This window comes from Staurois parvus, unplaced genomic scaffold (assembly GCF_062004578.1).
Source record: "Staurois parvus isolate SC_StPar_1 unplaced genomic scaffold, SC_StPar_1.0 ptg002795l, whole genome shotgun sequence".
NCBI lineage: Eukaryota > Metazoa > Chordata > Amphibia > Anura > Ranidae > Staurois > Staurois parvus.
In genome coordinates this window covers 4,114-30,011 of record NW_028320591.1, presented here as the reverse complement: position 1 = coordinate 30,011, position 25,898 = coordinate 4,114, and the positions used below count along the sequence as shown (strand labels likewise).

Sequence of the window (25,898 nt, the reverse complement as noted above, 5' to 3'; positions counted from 1 at the left end):
CAAAACAAATTCTGAAAACAAATTTAATTAATTTAAGGAATCGAAGATTGGCTCCAACTGCCGTTTTATTCTCCGGGGCCTCGGCTTTCAGCAAATATCTCATATTTGGAGTCTCTCATTTTCTAGCGGAAAAAAAAAGTTATTTATAAAGCTTGTTAAAAATGCCGGCAAGTTGCTAGGCAACAACACGCTTTACGTTTCTAAGATGGAGTGACGTCTTTTCCCTTTTATTTCCCGGAAAACAAACCCGGATGTGTGTTAAGCACGCCGCCTCCACTGTCTGTATAGGAAAACTAAGGGCAGGTGCCACAGTCAACATGGCGGATACACTCTGCCGCCGACGTGCAGGAAGCCGCGGCTGTGATTGGTCGCCCCGCCGCCGGCGTCATGACGTAACCGTCGGAACCCGGAAGCGGTGTATTGGGAGCTGTCAGCTCCCTGTCCCGGGTTGGAATGCTGCGCCTGCGCCTGTCTCACTTGTTGCTCCCTCAGCGCCTGCAGCAAGTGGGAGTTGCTGTCGCCAGCGGTCTGAGCTCAGCTTGCTGCGGCCAGGGGAGGCTGCTGGAGCAGTCCATGCCAAGGCTGAGCTCCAGGCAGGCCAGCTCCCTGCCCACAGCCATGATGGAGGAGCTCCTGAGGCGGTGTGTGCCCCTACTGCCACCCTACGAGACCAAAGACAAGACCCCGCCTCCGGCTGAGCCGCAGAGCTTGCACTTCATGCAGCAGTACGTTGCCCTGGACGCGGGGGGGAGGGCGGCCCTGCTGGGGGAGTTGGCGGTGGGTTTCGGGGTGGACCACGGCCAGGTGGTGGAGCTCAGCGCTAAGCTGGTCCAGGATCAGCAGAAGAGGGACCTGGGTACCGTCCTGCAGGTGGAGGACCGCCTCCGCTACGCCCTCATCCCCCACTACAGGGCGCTCTTCTGTCACATCAGCAAGGTGGAGGGCGGGGTCAAGTTTCTGGTGGACCTGAGGGCCGACATCATTGAGAGCATGGCATCCAAGATGGTCGACGGACCGCACATCCGGGTAAGACGGGAGCGGTCACCCGGAAAATTGTAGGGGGCCCCCCGACATCTCAGTGGACACAATCATAGCTCCCAGCATTGGTGTCAGTAGAAGCAATAATAACCCCCAGCATTGGTGTGATTGGACGCAGCAATAACCCCCGACATTGGTGTGGTTGGACGCGATAATAACCCCTGACATTGGTGTGATAATAACCCCCGACATTGGTGTGATTGGACGTGATAACCCCCGACATTGGTGTGGTTGGACGTGATAACCCCCGACATTGGTGTGGTTGGACGTGATAACCCCCGACATTGGTGTGTTTGGACGTGATAACCCCCCACATTGGTGTGATAACCCCGATATTGGTGTGATAATAACCCCCGAAATTTTTGTGATTGGACGCGATAACTTCCGACGGTGTGATTGGACGCGATAATAACCTTCGACGTTGGTGTGATTGGACGTAATAATAACCTCGGATGATGGTGTGATTGGACGCGATAACCCCCGACATTGGTGTGATTGGACGCGATAACCCCCAGCATTGGTGTGATTGGACGCGATAACCCCCAGCATTGGTGTGATTGGACGCGATAACCCCCAGCATTGGTGTGATTGGACGCGATAACCCCCAGCATTGGTGTGATTGGACGCGATAACCCCCAGCATTGGCGTGATTGGACGCGATAATAACCCCCAGCATTGGCGTGATTGGACGCGATAATAACCCCCAGCATTGGTGTGATTGGACACGATAATAACCCCCAGCATTGGTGTGATTGGACGCGATAATAACCCCCAGCATTGGTGTGATTGGACGCGATAATAACCCCCAGCATTGGTGTGATTGGACGCGATAATAACCCCCAGCATTGGTGTGATTGGACGCGATAATAACCCCCAGCATTGGTGTGGTTGGACGCGATAATAACCCCCGACATTGGTGTGGTTGGACGCGATAATAATCCCTGACATTGGTGTGATGATAACCCCCGACATTGGTGTGGTTGGACGCGATAATAACCACCGACATTGGTGTGATTGGATGCGATAATAACCACCGACATTGGTGTGATTGGATGCGATAATAACCCCCAACATTGGTGTGATTGGATGCGATAATAACCCCGACATTGGTGTGATTGGATGCGATAATAACCCCGACATTGGTGTGATTGGATGCGATAATAACCCCGACATTGGTGTGATTGGATGCGATAATAACCCTGACATTGGTGTGATTGGACGCGATAATAACCCCCGACATTGGTGTGATAACCCCCGAAATTGGTGTGATTGGACGCGATAACCCCCAACATTGGTGTGATTGGATGCGATAATAACCCCGACATTGGTGTGATTGGACGCGATAACCCCCGACATTGGTGTGATTGGACGCGATAATAACCCCCGACATTGGTGTGATAACCCCCGAAATTGGTGTGATTGGACGCGATAATAACCCCCAACATTGGTGTGATTGGATGCGATAATAACCCCGACATTGGTGTGGCTGGACGTGATAACCCCCCGACATTGGTGTGATTGGATGCGATAACCCCCGACATTGGTGTGATTGGATGCGATAATAACCCCCGACATTGGTGTGATTGGATACGATAATAACCCCCGACATTGGTGTGATTGGATGTGATAACCCCCGACATTGGTGTGATTGGACGCGATAATAACCCCCGACATTGGTGTGATTGGACGCGATAATAACCCCCGACATTGGTGTGATTGGACGCGATACTAACCCCCGGCTTTGGTGTGATTGGACGCGATACTAACCCCCGGCTTTGGTGTGATTGGACGCGATAATAACCCCCGACATTGGTGGGATTGGACGCGATAATAACCCCCGACATTGGTGGGATTGGACGCGATAATAACCCCCGACATTGGTGGGATTGGACGTGATAATAACCCCCGACATTGGTGGGATTGGACGTGATAATAACCCCCGACATTGGTGGGATTGGACGTGATAATAACCCCCGACATTGGTGGGATTGGACGCGATAATAACCTCCGACATTGGTGTGATTGGACGCGGTAATAACCCCCGACATTGGTGTGATTGGATGCGATAATAACCACCGACATTGGTGTGATTGGATGCGATAATAACCCCCGACATTGGTGTGATTGGATGCGATAATAACCCCGACATTGGTGGGATTGGATGCGATAATAACCCCCGACATTGGTGGGATTGGACGTGATAATAACCCCCGACATTGGTGGGATTGGACGTGATAATAACCCCCGACATTGGTGGGATTGGATGCGATAATAACCCCCGACATTGGTGGGATTGGACGTGATAATAACCCTGACGTTGGTGGGATTGGACGTGATAATAACCCCCGACATTGGTTGGATTGGACGCGGTAATAACCCCCGACATTGGTGGGATTGGACGCGATAACCCCCGACATTGGTGGGATTGGACGCGATAATAACCCCCGACATTGGTGTCAGTGGAAGCAGTGATAACAATTCCTGGTGTCAGTACTATTAACAAGCATTGATAGAACCTCCTGCATTGGTGGTCGTGGAAGTAAAAGTGAATCTCTGTGTTGGTGGTCGTGGCAGTGAAAGTGTTAACCTTTGTGCCATTGTTGTTCACTTATCTATCGCAAGCACTGCCCTCTTTTCCCAGGGCGGGGCTTGTACTGTGGGCGGAGACAATGTCAGAGATACCTCCGCCCACAGTATAGTCTCTTTCTAGTGCCCGGCCTCCCGCTGCCCCTCTGCAGTCTGACTGGGGTAAGATCTCAGGATGACACCCAGCGTCTGGGGATGTCTATGCGTTCCACACTTCAGGCTGTCATTGACTGCAAAGGATTGGCAACCAAGTATTAAAAAGTGAAAGTTTGATTTATGATTCTTATTCTGTCCCATTACTTTTGGTCCCTTAACAAGTGGGAGGCACATATGCAAACTGTTGTCATTCCTACACCGTTCACCTGATTTGGATGTAAATACCCTCAAATTAAAGCTGACAGTCTGCAGTTAACCACTTGCCTACCGGGCACTTATACCCCCTTATTTACCAGGCCAATTTTCAGCTTTCAGCGCTGCCGCACTTTGACAATTGCGCGGTCGTGTAACATTGTACCCATATGAAATTTTGATCATTTTTTTCTCACAAATAGAGCTTTCTTTTGGTGGTATTTAATCGCCACTGAGCGCTTTACTTTTTGCGCTATAAACAAAAAAAGTGCAAAAAATTTGAAAAAAAAAAAAAAAAGTTTCTTTGTTTCTATTATAAAAATTTTCAAACAGGTAATTTTTCTCCTTCACTGATATGCGTTGATGAGGCGGCACTGATGGGCACTGATAGGCAGCACTGATGGGCACTGATAGGCAGCACTGATGGGCACTGATAGGCAGCACTAAAGGGCACTGATAGGCGGCACTGATAGGTGACACTGATGATGGGTACTGATAGACGGCACTGACTGGCATCACTGCTGGGCACTGACTGGCACAACCGCTGGGCACTGACTGGTGGCACTGACTGGCAGCACTGCTGGGCTGCACTGGTGGGTGGCACTGGTGGGAAGCACTGGTGGGTGGCACTGGTGGGAAGCACTGGTGGGTGGGCTCAGGTGGGTGGCACAGGTGGGTGCACTGCTGGGCACAGGTGGGTGATCTGCTGGGCACAGGTGGGCGGAGCTAGTGGGCGCACTGCTGGGCACAGGTGGGCGGAACTTGTGGGTGGCACTGCTGGGCACCGATCATCAGGGCATTGATCATCAGTGCCCTGATGATCGGTGCCGATCCCCGCTCTGACAACTGCCAGTTCTCGGCAGTACTTTCCTCACGATCTGACAGCGTGAGGAAAGTGCAGCCGAGAACCGGCACTTGCATTTCCCTCTGATCAGCGTGTCATTGGACACGGCTGATCACGTGGTAAAAGGCCGCTGTGATTGGCCTTTTACCACATCACGTGATCAGCTGTGTCCGTAGGACACAGTGATCACGGAGATCGCCGGGTGCGCGCCCCCTCGGGCGTGCAGGAAAGCGCGTTCTGGGAAGACGTCATATGACGTCCACCCAGAACTGGCCGGCCGCAGTGCAGTCGTCATTCGGCAACTAGTTAAAGCACATCTTGTTTGTTTCATTTCAAATCCATTGTGGTGTATAGAGCCAAAAATGTTAGAATTGTGTCCATGTCCCAATATTTATGGACCTGACTGTATGGCCTTCATTGCCCCGTTATAATGGTCTATGCGTTGCGCTCATGCTGTGTCATATTCCGTGTGCATTTTAAACAGTTATTGCGCTGCGGCGGCTGGGAATGGTCCATTAAGGGTCGATTTAACCTGTTGGTCACAGCGGGGAATTCGTTGTAATGCTCACCTTGGTGAGTCGCACATCATAGCTCTGTAGGCTGTAGATTTCTTTAATAGACATCGAATCTTCAGGGCCGTCCTAGGAAGCTTCTTAGGGCCTCGTTTACACTTGCTTCAAAATGTGGCATTGGATACGTTTTTTTTTTTTTTTTTAAAGCACTCCAAGTGCCAATCGCAGCTCCTCTCACCAAATATAATTGTTTCCTCACAGTCCCGTTCACACGTTGTGTTTACCCCGTGTCCCTTTCTTGGTGCTTCAGATCCTCCATAGAAGTCTATGACGACGCTCGATAACAGCATCTGCAGCTTTTGAGGGACATTTATTCAGCTTTAGCTTTGCTTTGGAGACATTGCAGGTGTGAGATATCCCAGGATGCACTGGGAAACCAACAAGCGAACCGGAAAGACGTCATCAGCAGTCACTTCTGGTTCATGTGTATATATTCTGTGAGTGTCTGGTACAGAGGGGAGCAGCAGGAAGGTGAGCGGGGTCCAGACTAGAGCAGAGCAACTAGCAGACAGTACATGTGGTGTGCAACATGGGGATTCTATATTGCAAGGTGATTGGGGACCGGAGAAAGAGGACAGAGCAGAAGGTCAGCAGAGCTGGGGTTACTACTGAGTGGGGGATCTGCAGATCTGGGGGTTACTACTGAGTGGGGGATCTGCAGATCTGGGGGTTACTACTGAGCGGGGGATCTGCAGAACTGGGGGTTACTACTGAGCGGGGGATCAGCAGAGCTGGGGGTTACTACTGAGTGGGGGATCAGCAGAGCTGGGGGTTACTACAGAGTGGGGGATCAGCAGAGCTGGGGGTTACTACAGAGTGGGGGATCAGCAGAGCTGGGGGTTACTACAGAGTGGGGGATCAGCAGAGCTGGGGGTTACTACAGAGTGGGGGATCAGCAGAGCTGGGGGTTACTACAGAGTGGGGGATCAGCAGAGCTGGGGGTTACTACAGAGTGGGGGATCAGCAGAGCTGGGGGTTACTACAGAGTGGGGGATCAGCAGAGCTGGGGGTTACTACAGAGTGGGGGATCAGCAGAGCTGGGGGTTACTACAGAGCGGGGGATCAGCAGAGCTGGGGGTTACTACAGAGCGGGGGATCAGCAGAGCTGGGGGTTACTACAGAGCGGGGGATCAGCAGAGCTGGGGGTTACTACAGAGCGGGGGATCAGCAGAGCTGGGGGTTACTACAGAGCGGGGGATCAGCAGAGCTGGGGGTTACTACAGAGCGGGGGATCAGCAGAGCTGGGGGTTACTACAGAGCGGGGGATCAGCAGAGCTGGGGGTTACTACAGAGCGGGGGATCAGCAGAGCTGGGGGTTACTTCTGAGCGGGGGATCAGCAGAGCCGGGGGTTACTCTGAGCGGGGGATCAGCAGAGCCGGGGGTTACTCTGAGCGGGGGATCAGCAGAGCCGGGGGTTACTACTGAGCGGGGGATCAGCAGAGCCGGGGGTTACTACTGAGCGGGGGATCAGCAGAGCCGGGGGTTACTAGTGAGCGGGGGGATCAGCAGAGCCGGGGGTTACTAGTGAGCGGGGGGATCAGCAGAGCCGGGGGTTACTAGTGAGCGGGGGGGTCAGCAGAGCCGGGGGTTACTAGTGAGCGGGGGGGTCAGCAGAGCCGGGGGTTACTAGTGAGCGGGGGATCAGCAGAGCCGGGGGTTACTAGTGAGCGGGGGGGATCAGCAGAGCCGGGGGTTACTAGTGAGCGGGGGGGTCAGCAGAGCCGGGAGTTACTAGTGAGCGGGGGGGTCAGCAGAGCCGGGGGTTACTAGTGAGCGGGGGATCAGCAGAGCCGGGGGTTACTAGTGAGCGGGGGATCAGCAGAGTCGAGGGTTACTCTGAGCGGGGGATCAGCAGAGCCGGGGGTTACTAGTGAGCGGGGGGGTCAGCAGAGCCGGGGGTTACTAGTGAGCGGGGGATCAGCAGAGCTGGGGGTTACTCTGAGCGGGGGATCAGCAGAGCCGAGGGTTACTCTGAGCGGGGGATCAGCAGAGTCGAGGGTTACTCTGAGCGGGGGATCAGCAGAGTCGAGGGTTACTCTGAGCGGGGGATCAGCAGAGCTGGGGGTTACTCTGAGCGGGGGATCAGCAGAGCCGGGGGTTACTAGTCCCTTCCTGTGTGCTGTGCAGTACCTGACCCATTCACGAAGCCGCACGCTGTCGCATGCATAATAAAAAAATAAAGCGATAAGGACTGTTGTTCCCCTTTAAGAACTTTTTGCCCCCCAATCTCACGTGAAACATTTTTCAGACTTTCTCGAGAAACCGCGCGTCCGTCAGAATTCAGAGGAGGGAACGCGGCGGGAAGGAGAATAAAGACTTTTTTTTTTTTTAAAGAAAACATGGAATTGTTCGAATTTTTATTTTCTGAGCTGAAAAAAAGATCCAAAAATAGTTTGTTTTTTTGTACATAAAGCTTGTTTTGCTGTGAATGCGCCCGGCTTGTCGCGGGGAGTTATTCTCGCTGCCGAGTGGCTGAATGAAATGTGAACAAAGGAGAGCGAAGCAACAACGACTCACAATAATTGGACGCTTTTTTTTTTTTCGGCCTTGAATTATTTGTGCCAAACTTTTTGCTGTCTGATTTGTTTTTTTTCCTGGGGAACATAACCTGTTCGCTGCCAGTCCTGTGGCTTTTGTTTTCTTTTTTGCACATGTGCCGCGTAGCCTCCTGATATGTGTGACATGTATGCTGGTGAAGAAGGGGGCTACATTCCTACATACAGGGGGACCAAGGCAGGGGGGCTACATTCCTACATACGGGGGGACCAAGGCAGGGGGGCTACATTCCTACATACAGGGGGACCAAGGCAGGGGGGCTATGTTCCTACATACAGGGGGACCAAGGCAGGGGGCTACGTTCCTACAGGTGGACCAAGGCAGGGGGGCTATGTTCCTACATACAGGGGGACCAAGGCAGGGGGGCTACGTTTCTACATACAGGGGGACCAAGGCAGGGGGGCTATGTTCCTACATACTGTGGGACCAAGGCATGGGGGCTACGTTCCTACATGCAGGGGGACCAAGGCGGGGGGGCTATGTTCCTACATACAGGGGGACCAAGGCGGGGGGGCTACGTTCCTACGTACAGGGGGACCAGGGCAGGGGGGCTCTGTTCCTACTTACAGGGGGACCAAGGCGGGGGGGCTATGTTCCTACATACAGGGGGACCAAGGAGGGGGGGCTATGTTCCTACATACAGGGGGACCAAGGCGGGGGGGCTTTGTTCCTATATACAAGGGGACCAAGGCGAGGGGGCTACGATCCTATGTAAATGGGGACCAAGAGGGGAGCTATGTTCCTACATGCAGGGGGCTACGTTCCTACAGGGGGACCAAGGCGGGGGGGCTACGTTCCTACATACAGGGGGACCAAGGCGGGGGGGCTACGTTCCTACATACAGGGGGACCAAGGCAGGGGGGCTACATTCCTACATGCAGGGGGACCAAGGCGGGGGGGCTATGTTCCTACATACAGAGGGACCAAGGCGGGGGGGCTACGTTCCTACGTACAGGGGGACCAGGGCAGGGGGGCTCTGTTCCTACATACAGGGGGACCAAGGCGAGGGGGCTCTGTTCCTACATACAGGGGGACCAAGGCGAGGGGGCTCTGTTCCTACATACAGGGGGACCAAGGCGGGGGGGCTCCGTTCCTACCAGGGCTGTGGAGTCGGAGTCGTGGAGTCGGAGGAAATTTAGGGTACCTGGAGTCGGAGTCGGCAAACAATGCTCCGAAGTACAAAAACTGAGGAGTCGGAACATTTATCTACCGACTCCACAGCCCTGGTTCCTACATACAGTGGGACCAAGGCGGGGGGGGCTACGTTCCTACATACAGGGGGAGCAAGGCGGGGAGGCTACGTTCCTACATACAGTGGGACCAAGGCAGGGTGGCTACGTTCCTACATACAGTGGGACCAAGGCAGGGGGGCTACTTTCTGACATACAGGGGACCAAGGCAGGTGGCTCCGTTCCTACATACAGGGGGACAAGGGCAGGGTGGCAACATTCCTACAGTTGGATCAAGGCAGGGGGGCTACTTTCTGACATACAGGGGACCAAGACAGGTGCCTCTGTTCCTACATACAGGGGGATCATGGAGGACAAACGTAGCCACCCTCTACCCTCGGACGTCAGATCACATCAGCAAGAACAAAGGAACTTGGAGGAGACTGAGACTGCAGTAGAAGGGACTTTTATGGGTAGTGAATGGAATTGAACCATTTTGTTTGGTGTCGCCTTTAATGTGTGTAAAACGCATTCTGTAGTTTTGTGGTGAAAAGTTGGCTTTGTGCTGTTTTTTTTTTTTTTTTGCTTGCTGTTTGGGATGACATTTTTAGATTTTACATTTCAGCTTTTCTGTGTCTGCAGGAGATGAACGGAGTGCTGAGGAGCATGCTGTCAGAGTGGTTCTCCGTAGGATTCCTCCATCTGGAGAGAATTACATGGCAGTCCCCTTGTGAGGTTCTGCAGAAGATCAGCGAGTAAGTGCAATTCCTGCAGATAATTGCTTTCCCATCATTAATAATGTTTTTTTCTTTTGTTTGTTTTTTTTTTTTTTTTTTTAGTAGCAGATAGTGAAGAAAGATCAGAGTCCGTCATGTATATCACATTGGAGAGATTTCCAGGAGAGATTGGAGAGATTTTCCTTCTTCCTGTTTGGGCAACGGGACAGGGTATGGGAGCAAATCTCCCCGGCGGGGAAGGGGGGGGGGTTGTGGGGGGCGTGGTTATACATGCAGGGGGACCAAGGCGGGGGGGTTATGTTCCTACATACAGGGGGACCAAGGCAGAGTGGCTACGTTCCTACATACAGGGGGACCAAGCTAAGGGGGCTATGATCCTACATACAGAGGGACCAAGACAGGGGGGCTATGATCCTACATACAGGGGGGACCAAGCTAGGGGGGCTACGATCCTACATACAGAGGGACCAAGGCAGGGGGGCTACGATCCTACATACAGAGGGACCAAGGCAGGGGGGCTACGATCCTACATACAGGGGAAGCAAGGCAGGGGGGCTACATTCCTACATACAGGGGGATCAAGTCGGGGAGGCTTCGTTCCTACATACAGGGGGACCAGGGCAGGGGGGCTACATTCCTACATACAGTGGGACCAAGGCGGGGGGGGCCACGTTACTACGTACAGGGGGACCACGGCGGGGGGGGGGGGGCTGCATTTCTAACGGGACACGGCATGGGAAGGGGGGGGGGGGGGTTGGGGTTGTGGGGGGCGTGGTTATACAATAGAAACAGAAGTTCTTATCCCCCCACACTCTTTTAAAAAAAAAAAAAAGTTTTTTTTTCATTTAACCAATTGCCCGCCACCCTATAGTAGAAGTACTGCTACAGGGCGGCAGAGCTGTGCAAAATCACATTTTATTTATATATATATATATATATATATATATATATATATATATATATGATTCACATTTCCGGGTGGGAGGTGCACGTGCCGTCCTAACTGCGCCTGCTGTTGGCAGCTAGGGATATCAATCACCGGGTCCGGGCCGGAGATTCCCCGCCAGCAATCACCATGTAGAACTGACTGGGGAGAGAAGTGTGTAAACAACACGGGTCTCTCCTGCCAGCAAGGACATGCTGCTGTGTATCTTTGCACAGCATGTCTCCCTAGTAACACCGCACACAGGTAACCCTTTGATCGCCCCAGATGTTAACCCCTTCCTGCCCAGTGCCATTAGTACAGTGTCAGTGCTTCTTATTAGCACTGATCACTGTATTGTGTCACTGGGGATGTCAGTGACACCAGGTCAGTCCCCCCCCCCCCCCCATTGTCAGAATGCCCGCCACAGTCCCGCTATAAGTCGCTGATCGCCGCTATTACTAGTATAAAAAAAATAAAACTCCCAGTATCTATACCGCCATTTGTAGATGCTATAACATTCACGTACACCGATTAATTTACACGGATTGGGGATTTGTTTTTTTTTTTTTTTTTTTTTTTTAGCAAAGACACGGAGCAGAATACATTTTGGCCTAAATTTATGAGAAAATTTGATTTTTACATTTTTTTATTGGACATGTTTTATAGCAAAAAGTCAAATAAGTAAAAAAAAAAATAAAAAAAATAAATATGTGTGTGTGTGTATGTATGTATGTATATATATAATTTTCTTTTTTTTTCAAAATTGTTGATCTTTTTTTGTTTATAGCGCAAAAAATAACCGCGCAGGCGATCGAATACCACCGAAAGAAAGCTCTATTTGTGGGAAAAAAGGGATGTAATTGTCATTTGGGTGCAGCGTTGCATGACTGCGCAATTGTCAGTTAAAGTAACGCAGTGCAAAAAATGGCCTGGTCAGGAAGGGGGGGAGGGAAATCCTGTGGAGGGGGAGGGGTTAATGCTGAAGTAAATCTGATTGGTTTCTTTAGCCTGGTTCCTCCCCTCCTCAACATTTTCAACACGTCACCCGCATACCGCATAAGAGGGCGGGCTTTGACGCGCAAACGCCGCACATTACTTCCAAGGGCGGCAGAGCTTTCTGTGCTGACAGTATGCTCGCTGGTGTCTAATGACCAGCTCCTGATCATGTGACCACTGCAACAGCCAATCACAGTGGTCATGTAATCGGCTGATCTTTCCTGCCCCGCTCGGCATAAAGATCCTTTAACCCACATGTGTTGCTGAGCCTTCGTGATTGAAAGAACTGAAATCCAATGAATGATGGGGGCGGGTCCAGGAACAGTCAGGATGGGGAGGAAAAGGCTAGATGATGCTGGATGTCCTCCAGCCAGAAAATAAGGCAGAAATGTGTGCAAGGCTGAAGGTAAGGGTGTAATTTAGCTTTCAAGTGTATGTTTGTTTTTTGTTTTTTTTGAAGAAAGAATGGAAAAAATGTATATCTGGGACTCTGTTGATGAGATTTCACCTCACTTCCTGTCCTGCTGACAAACAATTCTTACCAGACAGGAAGTGAGGGAAAATCTCCAACTAGGACACAGAAATAAAGATCTGATTTAGCCCAAAACTCTAATAGAAAAGGCCTTGTATTCCTGTCTGTGATGCTTATTGAAGATTTGCCCTCATTTCCTGTCTTGTCAATGGCGTTGTCAGCAGGACAGGAAGTGAGGGGAAATCCATCGAATCCCAACCCTTCAGCAATGGATTTCGGATACAATGGGGGAAGGTTGGGGCCTCTGTAAGCCTCTCATTGCTGTCTGTATCCCCAATTTGGAGATTTCTCTTCACTTCCTAGTTTTCAGACAGAACAGGAAGTTGCCTCTAATTCCCTGTCATGTGACTGTCCTTGCAGGTATGAGGCGGTGCATCCGGTCAGGAACTGGACGGATATGAAGCGCAGAGTGGGAGCGTACAGAAGGTGCTTCACCTTTACCCACAGTGCAATGCCTGGAGAGCCTCTCATTGTGCTACATGTAGCTCTGATGCAACTTATTACAGGTAACATCCAGGTGAGTCCATGCGGCGAGGCAAGCTTCCGTTCAGGTCACCTAGGCGATCTGTGTGGAAGTGGGAGCGGGTGCCTGTCCAAACCGTGTTACCCACTCCCTCCCCCCTCCCCCCCACCAAACATTAAAGGGGGGAGACAGGAATGCGGAACTTCTCTTTAGGGGTGAAGTTTCGCTTTAAATCCTCCCTCCAGCATTCCATTCAGTCTGGCACAGGTGTACTGGCTCCTCCCCTTCAGTGTGGAACAAGTGCACCGGCTCCTCCCCTTCAGTCTTGTACAGGTGTACCAGCCCCTCCCCTTCAGTCTTGTACAGGTGTACCGGCCCCTCCTTTTCAGTCTTGTACAGGTGTACCGGCCCCTCCTTTTCAGTCTTGTATAGGTGTACTGGCCCCTCCCCTTCATCTTGTACAGGTGTACCGGCCCCTCCCTTTCAGTCTTGTACAGGTGTACCGGCCCCTCCCCTTCAGTCTTGTACAGGTGTACCGGCTCCTCCCCTTCAGTCTTGTACAGGTGTACCGGATCCTCCCCTTCAGTCTTGTACAGGTGTACCGGCTCCTCCCCTTCAGTCTTGTACAGGTGTACCGGCTCCTCCCCTTCAGTCTTGTACAGGTGTACCGACTCCTCCCCTTCAGTCTTGTACAGGTGTAGCGGCCCCTCCCCTTCAGTCTTGTATAGGTGTAGCGGCCCCTCCCCTTCAGTCTTGTACAGGTGTACCGGCTCCTCCCCTTCAGTCTTGTACAGGTGTACCGGCTCCTCCCCTTCAGTCTTGTGCAGGTGTTACGGCTCCTCCCCTTCAGTCTTGTTCAGGTGTACCGGCTCCTCCCCTTCAGTCTTGTACAGGTGTACCGGCCCCTCCCCTTCAGTCTTGTACAGGTGTACCGGCCCCTCCCCTTCAGTCTTGTACAGGTGTACCGGCCCCTCCCCTTCAGTCTTGTACAGGTGTACCGGCCCCTCCCCTTCAGTCTTGCACAGGTGTTCCGGCCCGTCCCCTCCTGTCTTGCACAGGTGTTCCGGCCCGTCCCCTCCTGTCTTGCACAGGTGTACCGGCTCCTCCCCTCCTGTCTTGCACAGGTGTACCGGCTCCTCCCCTCCTGTCTTGCACAGGTGTACCGGCTCCTCCCCTCCTGTCTTGTACAGGTGTACCGGCTCCTCCCCTCCTGTCTTGTACAGGTGTACCGGCTCCTCCCCTCCTGTCTTGTACAGGTGTACCGGCTCCTCCCCTCCTGTCTTGTACAGGTGTACCGGCTCCTCCCCTCCTGTCTTGTACAGGTGCACCGGCTCCTCCCCTCCTGTCTTGTACAGGTGTACCGGCTCCTCCCCTCCTGACTTGTACAGGTGTACCGGCTCCTCCCCTCCTGTCTTGTACAGGTGTACCGGCTCCTCCCCTCCTGTCTTGTACAGGTGTATCGGCTCCTCCCCTCCTGTCTTGTACAGGTGTATCGGCTCCTCCCCTGGACTGAAATGGCTTCCTCTGAATTCACTGCACACTGTGGTCTTCTCACAATGAGCATTAGAAGCTGCAGCCAATCAGACAGAGCTCCGCCTCATTTCCTGGCTGGAGGACGTCCAGCATTCTATAGCCCTGTCCTCCCCAGCCAGACCTCCGGCCCTCCGCTTTCATTCATTGGAGGCTCAGCATCACATGTGAGTATTACCCAGTGACAGGCTACTGTTTTTGGGAAGGAATGTATAGCCCCTCCCAACCATGGTCTGTCTGCATGGAATAGAGAAGTACAGAGACCCAGTATGTCATCTAATAAAGTGCATACACCCACTGACACTGGGGCATTTCTACTCCCACTAGCTGCAGTTTGGCCCCTGTAAGTTCTGAAGGACATTAAACTGGCCCTTTGTCAGGGAAGTTTGGAGACCCCAGTCCTCGGCAAAAGCACGCATTTGACTCTTGCACAGTTATTTTTAACCACTTGCTGCCCCCCCAACAGTAATCATTCTGTGAGCTGGCGGCAGCTACAGGCCAAGCCTCCCTGGGCTCCGGACACCGCGGATCCTGGGAACTGTCCGGTGTGAGCGGCCCAGGATATCACGTGGTCGCCATGTAAACACACCTGTTATGAATGGGTTCGTTCATAAGAGCTGTGATTCCTAATGTGATGCTGCGGACCAATCACAGCACACCATACACCGTGTTCCAAATTATTATGCAAATGATATTTTTCTCATTTCCCTCAATAATTGATGTAAATATCAGTCAGCAGAATTCTCAGGTGACAACTAGAAGAAGACAATTCACATTTTATTGAACAAACCTCCTAATGATAACAGGATTTGTGTTCCGGATTATTCCGCACAGGAAGTTTCCAAACACTTTCTAGGTTGTAAAGAACTGAAAATTGTCATTTGTTGTGTTTGCAGCAAATTTACTGAAATCAAAAGCTTTTCAATCAAACTTTTCCCAACATTGTAACTTTGTAAACATTTGAAGCGGTCACGTTACATTGTAACATAGGAGCCCTTATCTGATAGCAGATCACAAGTCTGGCATCCATTAAACTTGGGAGTTTTTGGACAGTTTCTGCTGGAATTTGTTTGCAAGATGTCAGAATCGCCTCCCAGAGCTGCTGTTTGGATGTAAACTGCCTCCCACCCTCATAGATCTTTTGCTTGAGGATGCTCCAAAGGTTCTCAATAGGATTGAGGTCAGGGGAGGATGGAGGCCACACCGTGACTTTCTCTCCTTTTATCCCCATAGCAGCCATTGATGCAGAAGTATTCTTTGCAGCATGAGATGGTGCATTGTCATGCATGAAGATGATTTTATTACAGAAAGCATAGTTCTTCCTTCTGTACCAGGGAAGAAAGTGGTCAGTCATAAACTCCACATACTTTGCAGAGGTCATCTTTACACCTTCGGGGCCCCTAAAGGGGCTGACCAGCTTTGTTCCCATGATTCCGGCCCAAAACATGACTCCACCACCGCCTTGCTGACGTCGCAGCCTTGTTGGAACAGGGTGGCCGTCCACCAACCATCCACTACTCCATCCACTACTCCATCCAGGGTTGCACGGCACTCATCAGTGAACAGGACTGCTTGAAAATGAGTCTTCATGTATTTTTCTGCCCAATGCAGCCGTTTCTGCTTGTGAGCATTGGTTAGTGGTGGCCGAATAGAAGGTTTCTGCACAGTTGCAGGACTCTGGAGGACTCTACACCTTGATGTCCGCGGGACTCCAGAGGCACCAGCAGCTTCAAATATCTGTTTGCTGCTATGTAATGGGATTTTAGCAGCTGCTCTCTTGATCCGATGCCTGGATCTGGCAGAGATCTTCCTCAATGTGCCTTTATCTGCACCAACCCGTCTGTGCTCTGAATCAGCCACAAATCTCTTCATAGTGCGATGATCACGCTTACGTTTTCCTGAAATATCGAATGTTTTCATCCCTTGTCCAAGGCATCGAACTATTCCACTCTTTTCGGCAGCAGAGAGATCCTTTTTCTTCCTCAAATTGCTTGAAAACGGTTTTCTGCTTAACCATTTCAATACCGGAGCAATTGTACCCCCTTCCCCCCCAGGCCATTTTTCACGTTTCAGCGCTCTCACACTTTGAATGACAATTGCGCGGTCATACAACATTGTACCCAAACTAAAATTTTATAATTTTCTTCACACAACTAGAGCTTTCTTTTGGTGGTATTTAATCACCGCCGGGGTTTTTATTTTTTGCTAAATTAATAAAAAAAGACCAAAAATTTTGAAAAAAAAAAGTTTTTCTTTGTTTCTGTTATAAAAGTTTACAAATAAATAATTGTTCTTCATAAATTTAGGCCGAGATGTATTCTGCTACATGTCTTTGGTGAAAATAACCCAAATTAGGATGTATTATTTAGTTTGTAGGAAAGTTATAGAGTTTACAAACTATGGTATAGATCTGAATATTGATCAATCCTGAAGTACTGACAGCCAATCTAATTTCTTGAGGTTCAAGAATGTCAGAACAGTACAGATATCCCCCAAATGTCAGGACAGGACAGATCTCCCCCAAATGTCAGGACAGGACAGATCTCCCCCAAATGTCAGGACAGTACAGATATCCCCCAAATGTCAGGACAGATATCCCCCAAATGTCAGGACAGATATCCCCCAAATGTCAGGACAGTACAGATATCCCCCAAATGTCAGGACGGTACAGATATCCCCCAAATGTCAGGACGGTACAGATATCCCCCAAATGTCAGGACGGTACAGATATCCCCCAAATGTCAGGACAGATATCCCCCAAATGTCAGGACAGTACAGATATCCCCCAAATGACCCCTTTTTGCAGAGTAGACAGTCCGACGTACTTTATAAGAGGAATGGCGAGTTTTTTGAAGTTGTATTTTTTTTGTCGTCATTTTTTGGAAAATAAAAAAATTAAAAAAATTATTTTCACTGTTTTTTTTTTTACATACTGTCACCAGTGCAGTACAGCGTCATCATATAACTGGCATGGCGGTGATCAGGGATACTGACTGGTGACAGTATGAAAAAAAAAAAAATATGTATTTTTTTTTTTTTTATTATTTTTAATTTTTTATTACATTTTTTTAAGTTTTTTTTCATATTGTACTACTTTGGGGAAGTGATCAGTATTTTTTTTTTTTTTTACACAATTTGCTTATAGCAAAGAATTACTTTGCTATAAGCAAGCATTTACCTGAATGACATCGATTCATTCAGGTTTTTTTTTTTTTGTGCTTAGCTGTGATTTGGTCACAGCTAATCACATGACATGTGCATGTGATTAGCTGTGACCATTCACAGCTAGACACTAGTATACAATGGATGGCATGAATGAAGCCATCCATTGTATACAACTGTCATGTGACCTGCTATGATTGGTCAAAGCAGGTCACATGGTACCGGCAACGGGGGCCGGTACTCAGATCTGTCATCGGCCGTGTCCGAGGTACACGGCGGGTGACAGATCGCGCCGCTGCGAGGCTCTGCACCCGGAATGCCGCAGCACTTCTGAAGCCGCCAAACGGCCATTGGCCGGGCGGCTAATGGTTAATAATGGGGAACGCCCTCCTTTAGTAGTTTTCCCTTCAATTGGGCTCACCGGCCAATCTAATTATCACAGGTGTCCGAGATTGTTTTCAGTGATCAAAAGAGCCCTGACACACAATGCCATCCATAAGTTACACTGAAAATCAAAGTATTTCATTTTTGTGACACTTAAATAGAATTTGCATAATAATCCGGAACGCGGTGTAGTAATCACAGCTGTTTTGAATGAACCTATATCATGACAGTTTGAAACAAAAAAGAAAAAAGAAAAACAAAAGAAAAATTCCCTAATCACCCCCCCAGAGTAGTAGAGTGTTAGTATGGTGACACTAAACTACTCTGACAGAAGTGACGTCACTGCAACCGGGACGGGGGCGGAACTAGAGACCTGGGAGTGAGTTGCAAGCTTGGCTGCTAACCACAACCTCGAGTTTCGCACGCATGCGCTTTATCAAGTCTCGTTCAGTCACATTGTCGACTGCTTTTCACAGATGAGAGCAGGTTCCCCCTGAGCACATGTGACAGACATGAAAGGGTCTGGAGAAGCCGTGGAGAACGTTCTGCTGCCTGTAACATGGTTCAGTATGACCGTTCTGGTGGTGGATCAGTGATGGTCTGGGGAGGCATCTCCATGGAGGGACACACAGACCTCTACAGGCTAGACAATGACACCCTGACTGCTATTAGGTATCAGGATGAAATCCTAGGACCCATTGTCAGACCCTACGCTGGTGCAGTGGGTCCTGGGTTCCTCCTGGTGCAGTGGGTCCTGGGTTCCTCCTGGTGCAGTGGGTCCTGGGTTCCTCCTGGTGCAGTGGGTCCTGGGTTCCTCCTGGTGCAGTGGGTCCTGGGTTCCTCCTGGTGCAGTGGGTCCTGGGTTCCTCCTGGTGCAGTGGGTCCTGGGTTCCTCCTGGTGCAGTGGGTCCTGGGTTCCTCCTGGTGCAGGGGGTCCTGGGTTCCTCCTGGTGCAGGGGGTCCTGGGTTCCTCCTGGTGCAGGGGGTCCTGGGTTCCTCCTGGTGCAGGGGGTCCTGGGTTCCTCCTTGCGCAGGGGGTCCTGGGTTCCTCCTGCGCAGGGGGTCCTGGGTTTCTCCTTGCGCAGGGGGTCCTGGGTTTCTCCTGGCGCAGGGGGTCCTGGGTTTCTCCTGGCGCAGGGGGTCCTGGGTTTCTCCTGGCGCAGGGGGTCCTGGGTTTCTCCTGGCGCAGGGGGTCCTGGGTTCCTCCTGGCGCAGGGGGTCTTGGGTTCCTCCTGGCGCGGTGGACCCTGGGTTCCTCCTGGTGCATGCCAATGCCCGGCCTCATGTGGGGAGATGCAGACAGTTCCTGGAGGATGAGGGAATTGATACCGTTGAATGGCCCCCACACTCGCCTGACCTAAATCCAATAGAACCCCTCTGGGATGTCATGTTTCGGTCCATCCGACGCCCCCAGGTTACACCTCAGACTGTCCAGGAGCTCAGTGATGTCCTGGTCCAGATCTGGGAGGAAATCCCCCAGGACACCATCCGTGGTCTCATTAGGACCCTCCCCCGACGTTGTCAGGCATGCATACAAGCACGTGGGGGCCACACAGACTACTGAGGACCATTCTGAGTTGCTGCAATGACATTTCACCAACATGGACTCGCCGGCTGCATCATTCCTTCACTTCGTTTTTCGGGGTGTCTTTGAATTCAGTCCTCTGTAGGTCCATCATTTCCATCAAACAATGGGGCGTCCTTACGTTCCTCACCCATCCCCCGTCCATGTCAGTATAGAGATCCAGCAGGAGATTCCTCCCCATTGAGATCTGATGGGTTTTCAAAGTCTTCCTTTCATTTTTCTTTTGAGCCGTGTATATCCCATAGTTTGTGGACTATATAACTTTCAAACAAACCAATTAATATGCACTTATTGTGTGTGTTTTTTTTTTAAACTAAAGACATGTAGCAGAACTAATTTTTTAAAGAATTTTTATTTTATTGCTTTTGTAAAAAATGTTTTTCTTTTCAAAATTGTCTGTTTTATTTATTTATTTATTTAATTAATTAATTAATTAATTAATTAATTAATTAATTAATACAATTTTTTACAAACCCCAGTGGTGATCAAATACCACCAAAAGAAAGTTCTATATGCTTGAAAAAAAAAAAAAAAAGAAAAAAACAGGAGGACTGGGGTGTGGAAGGGAAGGGAGCAGATGGCTCAGTTGCCGCTCCAGACTCTGGGGTGGATCCTGACTTTAAAGTCGGGATCTTTCCCCAGCCTGCACCGGCTGAGTGACTTCAGCCGACCGCGAGCTTCAGCACCGCTGTCAGCTGAAAACGGGTCACAGGAGTGCAGAATGAACTTCATTCCTGTGATCCACAGGAGATGTACAGCCAAATGAGTTTTGGCTGTACTTCTCCTTTAACCAGCACCTGAAGGTTTTACCCCCAAAATATTGTTTTTCTTTTCAAAATGTTTGTCCTTTTTTTGTTTATTTAATAGAAAATAAAAAACCCAGTTGTGATCAAATACCACCAAAAGAAAGCTGTATTTGTGTGAAAAAAACGATATAAATTTCATTCGGGTTCAATGTTGCATGACCGTGCAAGTGCCACTTAAAGTGGCGCAGCGCTGAATAGTGAACAAAAACATGACGGGGGTAAAACCTTCTAGAGGTCAAGTGGTTAAGGGAGTTCAGCTTTAGCCTGTGGCATTGAAGGAAATGACAAGTCACCATCCAATGAGGATCACTCGTCTGTCTCGGTATAGTTTCCACATATAATCCTTGTTATCACAACTGTCTGGAAGTCACAAATCTGTTAATTTCACTCCACTGAAATATTGATTGGATTTTTTTCTTTCAAAGCTTTTTTTTTTTTTTTTTCTTTTCCTCTTCTCCATCAAAAACAGTTACCTCATCTAACAAAAGGGGTTTAATTGTCTAAAAATGAATCGTCGGCTCACACAGCAATTATAGCAGCAGGACACCCATGGATAGCAAATGCCACTCCAGCCTCTGATTTTATAAAGGATTCGATGGAAATAATGAGAAAAAGGCAGCTGATTCATTGAGCTAAAGCCTTCGACACCCTGGAAGTTGGAGCACGTCAGCCCTAGTGTTACTGCGCGGCCCCTCGCTGTGCAGATTGGACCCCAACGAGCCGCCCAATGACTCATGCGTCCCATTAGAGTGGAAGTTGTGACCTTTTTTCAAATGCAGTGTCTATATATATATATAATGTGTGTAGATAGATAGATAAATAGATAGATAGATAATAGATAGATAGATAATAGATAATAGATAGATAGATAATAGATAATAGATAGATAATAGATAGATAGATAGATAATAAATAGATAGATAGATAATAGATAATAGATAGATAGATAATAGATAGATAATAGATAGATAATAGATAGATAATAGATAGATAATAGATAGATAATAGATAGATAGATAATAGATAGATAGATAATAGATAATAGATAGATAGATAATAGATAGATAGATAATAGATAGATAATAGATAGATAATAGATAGATAATAGATAGATAGATAGATAGATAATAAATAGATAGATAATAGATAATAGATAGATAGATAATAGATAGATAGATAATAGATAGATAATAGATAGATAATAGATAGATAATAGATAGATAGATAGATAGATAGATAATAAATAGATAGATAATAGATAATAGATAGATAGATAATAGATAGATAATAGATAGATAATAGATAGATAGATAGATAGATAGATAGATAGATAGATAGATAATAGATGATAGATAGATAATAGATGATAGATAGATAATAGATGATAGATAGATAGATAATAGATAGATAGATAGATAGATAGATAGATAATAGATAGATAGATAGATAGATAATAGATAGATAGATAATAGATAGATAGATAATAGATAGATAGATAGATAGATAGATAGATAGATAGATAGATAATAGATAGATAGATAGATAGATAGATAGATAGATAGATAGATAATAGATAGATAGATAGATAGATAGATAATAGATAGATGGATGGATAGATAGATAATAGATAGATAATAGATAGATAATAGATAGATAATAGATAGATAATAGATAGATAGATAATAGATAGATAGATAATAGATAATAGATAGATAGATAATAGATAGATAATAGATAGATAATAGATAGATAATAGATAGATAGATCGATAGATAATAGATTATTAGATAATAGATTAATAGATAATAGATAGATAGATAATAGATAGATAATAGATAGATAGATAGATAGATAATAGATAGATGGATGGATAGATAGATAATAGATAGATAATAGATAGATAATAGATAGATAATAGATAGATAATAGATAGATAATAGATAGATAGATAATAGATAGATAGATAATAGATAATAGATAGATAGATAATAGATAGATAATAGATAGATAATAGATAGATAATAGATAGATAGATCGATAGATAATAGATTATTAGATAATAGATTAATAGATAATAGATAGATAGATAATAGATAGATAATAGATAGATAGATAATAGATAATAGATAGATAGATAGATAATAGATAGATAATAGATAGATAATAGATAGATAATAGATAGATAATAGATAGATAATAGATAGATAATAGATAGATAGATAGATAGATGATAGATAGATAATAGATAGATGGATGGATAGATAGATAATAGATAGATAGATAGATAGATAGATAGATAATAGATAGATAGATAATAGATAGATAGATAATAGATAGATAGATAATAGATAATAGATAGATAATAGATAATAGATAGATAATAGATAATAGATAGATAATAGATAGATAGATAGATAATAGATAGATAGATAATAGATAGATAATAGATAGATAATAGATAGATAGATAATAGATAGATAATAGATAGATAGATAGATAATAGATAGATAATAGATAGATAGATAAATAGATAATAGATAGATAGATAGATAATAGATAGATAATAGATAGATAGATAAATAGATAATAGATAGATAGATAATAGATAGATAGATAGATAGATAGATAGATAGATAATAGATAGATAGATAATAGATAGATAGATAAATAGATAATAGATAGATAATAGATAGATAATAGATAGATAGATAGATAGATAATAGATAGATAGATAATAGATAGATAGATAAATAGATAGATAGATAGATAGATAATAGATAGATAGATAGATAGATAACAGATAGATAGATAACAGATAGATAATAGATAGATAGATAACAGATAGATAGATAGATAGATAATAGATAGATAATAGATAGATAGATAGATAACAGATAGATAGATAACAGATAGATAATAGATAGATAATAGATAGATAATAGATAGATAGATAGATAACAGATAGATAGATAACAGATAGATAATAGATAGATAATAGATAGATAATAGATAGATAGATAGATAACAGATAGATAGATAACAGATAGATAGATAGATAGATAATAGATAGATAATAGATAGATAGATAGATAACAGATAGATAGATAACAGATAGATAATAGATAGATAATAGATAGATTATATATATATACACACAGTATTTTTCGCTCCATAAGATGCACTTTTTTCCTCCCAAAAAGGGGGGAAAATGTCAGTGCGTCATATGGAGCGGCCGGTCCAATATTTCTGCCACCGTGTCAGAATACCGGGCCGGCCGCTCAGCTCTTCTCTGCAGCGGGGCTTTACCTGTTCCTCGGTCCAGTGCTTTGCAGTCTTCCCGCGCCGGCATCTTTAGTGTGGGCTCTCGGCTGTGACAGCCAGGTGCCCACTGCGCATGCGCGAGAAGCGCTGCACTTTGTTAATGGTCCGGCGTCTTCTGGGACACATGACAGGTCTCAGAAGATGCCGGGCTATTCACAAACAGTTGCGCTTCTTGCGCATGCGCACTGGGCACCCGGCTGTCAGCCGGGTGCCACACTAAAGGGAGGACAACTCCGCGGAAGTGGGAGCGGATACCTGTCAAATTCAGGTACCCACTCCCCCTCCCTCCCCAAAGGTTCGCAGTCTCTGGTCATCTCCTGTACTATGTCTGCAGTCTCTGGTTATCTCCTGTACTGTGTCTGCAGTCTCTGGTCATCTCCTGTACGATGTCCACAGTCTCTGGTCATCTCCTGTACTGTCTGCAGTCTCTGGTCATCTCCTGTACTGTGTCCGCAGTCTCTGGTCATCTCCTGTACGATGTCCACAGTCTCTGGTCATCTCCTGTACTGTCTGCAGTCTCTGGTCATCTCCTGTACTGTCTGCAGTCTCTGGTCATCTCCTGTACTGTCTGCAGTCTCCGGTCATCTCCTGTACTGTGTCCGCAGTCTCTGGTCATCTCCTGTACTGTGTCCGCAGTCTCTGGTCATCTCCTGTAGTATGTCTGCAGTCTCTGGTCATCTCCTGTACTGTGTCCGCAGTCTCTGGTCATCTCCTGTAGTATGTCTGCAGTCTCCGGTCATCTCCTGTACTGTGTCCGCAGACTCTGGTCATCCCCTGTACTGTGTCCGCAGACTCTGGTCATCCCCTGTACTGTGTCCGCAGTCTCTGGTCATCTCCTGTACTGTGTCCGCAGTCTCTGGTCATCTCCTGTACTGTGTCCGCAGTCTCTGGTCATCTCCTGTACTGTGTCCGCAGTCTCTGGTCATCTCCTGTACTGTGTCCGCAGTCTCTGGTCATCTCCTGTACTATGTCCGCAGTCTCTGGTCATCTCCTGTACTGTGTCCGCAGTCTCTGGTCATCTCCTGTACTGTGTCCGCAGTCTCTGGTCATCTCCTGTACTGTGTCCGCAGTCTCTGGTCATCTCCTGTACTGTGTCCGCAGTCTCTGGTCATCTCCTGTACTATATCCGCAGTCTCTGGTCATCCCCTGTACTGTGTCCGCAGTCTCTGGTCATCTCCTGTACTGTGTCCGCAGTCTCTGGTCATCTCCTGTACTGTGTCCGCAGTCTCTGGTCATCTCCTGTACTGTGTCCGCAGTCTCTGGTCATCTCCTGTACTGTGTCCGCAGTCTCTGGTCATCTCCTGTACTGTCCGCAGTCTCTGGTCATCTCCTGTACTGTGTCTGCAGTCTCTGGTCATCTCCTGTACTGTCCGCAGTCTCTGGTCATCTCCTGTACTGTGTCCGCAGTCCATTGGTTCAGAACATTTTTTTTCTTGTTTTACTGCTCTAAAACTTAGGTGCTCTTTTGGAACGACAAATACGGTATATATAATAACTTTACCTTTTGTGGGAATACAAATCGATGCCGGCAGCTTGGTAAATGCACAGGTGTACTTTGGGTGATTGATGGGGATTGTTGCATACTATGATGCTCCAAGGGGTGTCGGTACACTTCATCTTTTTAATAAAAAGGAGTTTTTTTTTCCTGAATCAAAGAAAAAAAAAAAGACAAAATCACAGATTTGCAACAACTGCACAAAGGAGGGTGCCAAACGTTTCTGAATAGACTTCCTTTGTAGAGATCTTTGTAGAGGAATTGGTCCACATTTACTTATCTCAGTGCCGTTTTATCCTCTTTTTTGCAGGCGATAGTGAAAGAGACTCCCCCGTCAGAACCTGAAGATGGAAACAAGGTCAAGTCTGCTATATTCTACTCCATCAGCTCAACCCAGCAAGGCCTGCAGGGCGTGGAACTCGGCAACTTCCTCATCAAGCGGGTAGTGCGGGAGTTACAGGTCGGTACAACGGTCCCGATTTGTGGACATTCCGCACAGATGCTTTTATTTTAACCACTTCCTGTCCGGCCCATGTATATAAACAGCCAGACGGGAGCAGTGCAGGAGCAGATGGATGTTTATAAACGTCCTCCCCGCTTCCCTGCATGTGCGCGCTCCCTGGGAGCACCACAATCTGGAACACCGATCGCTGTACTGGACCCTATGTTTGAGGTCCCGATAATGTGATCACTGATTGGTCAATCAGTGATCACATGAAGAGTAGTAAGCAATGATGTCACTTCTGACATCATTGCTTACTACGTGTGAAATCTGTGAATGATCACAGAGATCACATGGTACAGGGCTATTCACAACAGCCTTGTACCATGTGACAAGCTGTGACCAA

General features: G+C 47.6%; 1 protein-coding gene across 1 annotated transcript; it reads left to right on the top strand.

Moving 5' to 3' along the window:
- Positions 1–404: 404 nt before the first annotated feature.
- On the top strand, positions 405–25,685 carry LOC149429112 (malonyl-CoA decarboxylase, mitochondrial-like). The gene is made up of 4 exons (XM_089666715.1): positions 405–1,026; positions 9,757–9,869; positions 12,665–12,821; positions 25,361–25,685. Exons 1-4 carry the CDS (start codon positions 454–456, stop codon positions 25,562–25,564), a joined length of 1,047 nt encoding a protein of 348 aa, XP_089522841.1. The 5' UTR covers positions 405–453; the 3' UTR covers positions 25,565–25,685.
- The last annotated feature ends 213 nt before the right edge of the window (positions 25,686–25,898 follow it).

Excerpts from the sequence above, each read along its gene's own strand:
- LOC149429112 (XM_089666715.1), top strand. The coding sequence starts at position 454 with ATGCTGCGCCTGCGCCTGTCTCACTTGTTGCTCCCTCAGCGCCTGCAG. Across the intron at positions 9,870-12,664 it reads GTTCTGCAGAAGATCAGCGA|GTATGAGGCGGTGCATCCGG; the intron begins GTAAGTGCAATT and ends CTGTCCTTGCAG. Across the intron at positions 12,822-25,360 it reads TTATTACAGGTAACATCCAG|GCGATAGTGAAAGAGACTCC; the intron begins GTGAGTCCATGC and ends TCTTTTTTGCAG.